General features: G+C 44.6%; 1 protein-coding gene across 1 annotated transcript; it reads right to left on the bottom strand.

The window, feature by feature from the left end:
* Positions 1-617: 617 nt before the first annotated feature.
* LOC105261351 (olfactory receptor 10X1-like) lies at positions 618-1,550 on the bottom strand. Its single transcript, XM_011291151.3, has one exon. It carries the CDS (start codon positions 1,548-1,550, stop codon positions 618-620), a length of 933 nt encoding a protein of 310 aa, XP_011289453.3.
* Positions 1,551-4,646: the final 3,096 nt, after the last annotated feature.

The following is a 4,646-nucleotide window of genomic DNA, read 5'->3' as shown; positions in this document are numbered from 1 at the left end:
CTGGAAGGCACAGCCCAGTGCCTTACAACATTGCTTAAAAAAATTCCTTAATCGTTATATCTTTAGATATTTTTCAAATGTTTATTTATTTGAGAGAGAAAGGGATACATAGTGAGGAGGACAGGGGAAGAGAGGGAGGGGGAGATATTCCCAAGCAGGCTCTGACATGCCAGCATGGAGCCCGATGCTGGGCACGAACTCATGAATCATGAGATCATGACCTGAGCTGAAACCAAGAGTGGGATGCTATACCAACTAAGCCACCCAGTTGTCCCTGTATCTTTAGATATTTTTAAGCATCTCTTAGTGTTGTGGTCACAGGGGTTGTTTTTGCCTTCCACAATCTTGTTCTTCCAATGCCATTAATGGTGCAGGACGCCCAGTGGCCGACTGGTAGAAGGGTACCATCTTGAGGAACAGCCAGTAGAAGTAGAAGTAATTGAACAACTGTCTTAATAAGTAAGTAAGTGTTTGTGATGGTTTAGCTCCCAGACTGTCTCTGGTTTCCCATGTGCCAACCTCTGGTAAAAGGCCAATGGCAAAGGCTTCTCCTGACGTCACACGATAAATGCCTGCTGACATCAGGGAACAGACAACCATGTACCTACAATCCGGGATTACGTATTCCAGAAACTCCTCTTTGCCAGCAGCTTTCTGAACGCATTCTTCATGTCTCTATTCCTGAGGCTGAAAATGAGGGGGCTGAGGAAAGGGGTGATGACGGTGTAAGGGACAGCGATGAGTGTGTCATCTCCTCCCGAGCCTTCTGGCTTCAGATAGACAATAGCCGCGAAGCCAAAGTGGACGATGACCACAGTGAGGTGAGAGGCGCAGGTAGAAAAGGCCTTCTGCTTGCCCTCGGCTGAAGGGATCCTGAAGACAGTGGACAGAATGAAAACATAAGTAATGACGATAAACAGGAAGGTACCCGTCAAGGCTGACACCGAGATCATTGTTACAACGAGTTCGGTGAGGTCGCTGTCTAGACAGGACAGCCTCACCACGGCCTGCATGTGGCAGAAGAAATGGTGGATGAGGTTGGGGTTGCAGAACGAGCCCCCGAATATCAGTGCAGTCTCTGTCACAGAGATTAGGAAGCCTCCGGCCCAAGCAGAGACCACCAGCTGCCCACACACCACATTGGTCATCAGTAGTGGGTATCGGAGAGGGTGGCAGATGGCCAGAAAGCGATCGTATCCCATCAGCGTGAGGATGATGCAGTGAGTGCCACCAAGTCCCAGGAAGAAATACATCTGCAAGCCACACCCCGGGACTGAAATGCTTCTCTTCTCAGTGAGCAGGTCTGCCAGCATCTTGGGGATGATGGTCAGCGTGTAGCAGGTCTCGGAGAAAGAGAGGGCACGGAGGAAGAGGTACATAGGGGTGTGGAGAGATCTGTCCGCCCAAGTCAGACCCAGGATGGCCAGGTTACCCGTGAGGGTGAGAAGGTAGAGGCCAAAAAAGAGCACGAAGAGGAATGTCCGCACGTGTGGGTATGAGGAGAAGCCCACAAGAATGAATTCTTTCAGGACTGTCTGGTTGGCCTTCATTGTGGCATGTCTGAAATGTGAAAGAAACAACAAGTAAATATTCAACTCTCCATTATTCTTGGAAGGTTGTGGTGTGAATAAGACAGATGATCAGGGAGTTACAATGACCAGTTGATTCTTCAATTTGTGTGGCAAAATACCATGTGTATGTAGGTCACGGGTTTTCCTAATTTTTAGTTCATTTGTTATACCTTTATTAGGGGTCCAATTACTGATCGCTTGGTGGGTGACAGAAGACTCTTCGTGACTTCTTGTTTTAGCAGAGTTTATTGGCTGGTAATATCATAAGAGGATAAATATTTTAATTAATGCCTAGATAAAGGAAATTCAGGTGTCTGAGGTCAGCCAGATTTGGATCAGACTCTGAACATAACACAATTACCAAGTAGCTAATAGACAGACAGAGTCAGGGTCTGACAAAGCAGCTTCCACACAAATATTGTCTGTAAATATCCAATGGGTGAAGATTCATAGTGGGTTTGTTAGTAATTGGGGACCAAATGTAGACAATGGCTTATAATCGTAAGGATGCCCAAAGTCATGAACTCTTCTTGGAGGAGACATTTAGGTCCCGTATATGAAAGAAATAAAGAACATGCTCCCTTCCCTGTGCTCTGAGGAGAAGGAAGATTGGATACTCCAGGACCCTCTGGATTAATATTGATTCATTACAGTATGTGGATCGTATGGATAAACAGAGTCTTCATGCAGGCTCGGTGCGGGTGGAGGTGAGATTTTGCCCATTCCTTTGTGCCAAGACCAGTATCTCAACAACATAAATGCTAGAGGTTCTACAACTTCTTTGATATTCTGCATTTGATGTAATCCCGTACCCCTCTGACATATATATAGGACACATTCCCTCAGCTTTGTATTATATTGTGTTTCCTCACCCACATGTTAATATATTTAATAACTAGCATCGAAAGCTCTACATTTGTCAAATTAATTCTAATGTTTATTGGCTCGATTCTTGACAATGTAGATGAGAAGCTGAGGAATTTGTATGCAGCTGAGATTATTTCCCTCTTTTTAAAAATAAGAGAGTTGTGTCTATAATGTGGCATATTTGTAGCTGGATGCCAACTGTTTGGATTTAATTGTACCTTCGTTGCGTTTATCTTTGTTTTCTCCTTCCGTAGAGAGTCGATGGTCATAGATCTCTGTATGTCTCCGAGTGCTAATATGGAGCATTTTAAGAGGGTAATGATTCCCAACATGGGCACAGATAGGTTAGTGATCGCAAAGAGGCTGAATCTAAAACTGTTTCTGTTTTACCTTGTTATTCGGCACTGGGCAGAATGTTGAGCCTAGAGACAACGAGTGTTTCCAGCCTTAAGTAGATTTGGCTGAGGCTATGTGTAAGCATTCCGTCAGCAGAATCCAGCTGGTCACTGACGGAAGAAGCAGTCGGGAAAGGGTCTGAATCACTATTATTTTCAAAATGTTCTGAATTATAATTAGACAATTTTTACATATAAAGAAATATAAATAAAATAAATATAATGACATAATTATAACCTTTTATGATGAAAGGTGCAGCAGTGTGAACTCTATCTTAGGGATCTCTTGGATTCTTTAGTCCTCTTTGACCTGACATGACTTCCTTCTTCCTCAGCCTCCCCTGACATGTGACTAATCTTTCCCTCCACCCTTTCTCCTTTCCTGTTGCATGTTTCCCCCCCATGTGTCCACACCTCACCTTCCATAATTGAGTAATTATCTCCAAAAAAGAAGTCTAGAGCATTATTTTGCCTTCCTGCCTAAGGCTGTATTCTGATTCACCCTCGGACTTCCTTCTGAGACCTTTTAGGCAAACCTCCTCAGCATCCAAATGGAGCATGAAACTCCTTGGGATGCCCACCCACACTTGCAGATTGTTGTTCCACTTTGCCCTGAAAGAGCCTTGAGAAAACTCGAGATTGTCTCAGAAGACCGTCTCCCCTCTCAGAAATGCTAGGTGCCAAACGCCCTTCCGTTATCATGAGCGATTGGGAAGGTTTCCTGCCTCAGTAGAACCCTGTACACACTCACGTGTCCAAATTCTCTACAGTCTCCACGGGAACCCTGTCAGTGGAGCAATTAGATGGATAGTGGAACCAAAAGATTGCCTAAGTACCCCAAAGTGGGTGAGAGGAGACAATATTGGCAAAGCGATTGTTGTTAGTACCTGGGACCCATGGGGCAAAATTGAAGCTCTTTGACATACGAATTGCGGGACGGTCTGATTCCACACCATATGCCATATCCCCTCCTAAACAGCCAGGGGGTGGTGTTCCAATCCATCATTTCATTTAGAAACAGTTTGAAAATGCAAGGAATCAGTAATACATATTCCAAGACGGCCTTCCTTACTTAATCTTACCTTACTTGTGATTTAAACACCTGCTTGGTGAATCATCAGTAGTAGAGTGTGAATTTCAGAATCTCCCTCTACTCCTGGCATATTTGAATGTGTGTATATGTGTTTAGGGGCATGAGAATATTATACCCCACTCTACCCTCGACTATGTCTGAAGTTGTCCCCAAATCAAGTTGTATCAAATGTAATTTGCAATATGGATCCACCGAAAAATGAAATACACACCCTTTTCAGAGTCGCAGAGAAGTGGTACTTTGGAGAAAGTGCAGGGACAATTAATCATGAGGAAAACAGCCTCCAATCACTACAAGGGTTTCCTACCTTGTGTCTGTTATCAGCGCCCCAAAGCCAATTCAGTGTTAGGGTTCTATTCTTCCATGATGGTCTTCACAGTGTGGGAAGCCTGCTTTGTTCTTCGTTCAGAAGACACAGAGATCCACTTAGTATAAAAGCCATTGTCTAAGAGCCTGTGGTTTTAACTTTATCGCTGCTAGTTGAGTGACCTTAGCAAAGTCCTTGTGCCTTCTGGATCTACGTTTCCCCAGCCGGGAAGTGAGGAAACAGGCCCCGATTTGGCCCAAGCTTCACCTTCTTGTGGCCCTAGAGTTTTCCACATGAGCTGTGAGGCTGGGCCACACGTGCCACCGTGTGTCTCTAGCACTCACTCATCACAGTGGTTAAGAACCTTTTCTTCCACCGGTTTGGAGATATTGTCTGATTATCATTAGCGCTTG

Source organism: Felis catus, chromosome F1 (assembly GCF_018350175.1).
Source record: "Felis catus isolate Fca126 chromosome F1, F.catus_Fca126_mat1.0, whole genome shotgun sequence".
NCBI lineage: Eukaryota > Metazoa > Chordata > Mammalia > Carnivora > Felidae > Felis > Felis catus.
This window is presented reverse-complemented; position numbering and strand designations above follow the sequence as displayed.

Coding starts and splice junctions, on each gene's coding strand:
- LOC105261351 (XM_011291151.3), bottom strand. CDS start 1,550: ATGAAGGCCAACCAGACAGTCCTGAAAGAATTCATTCTTGTGGGCTTC.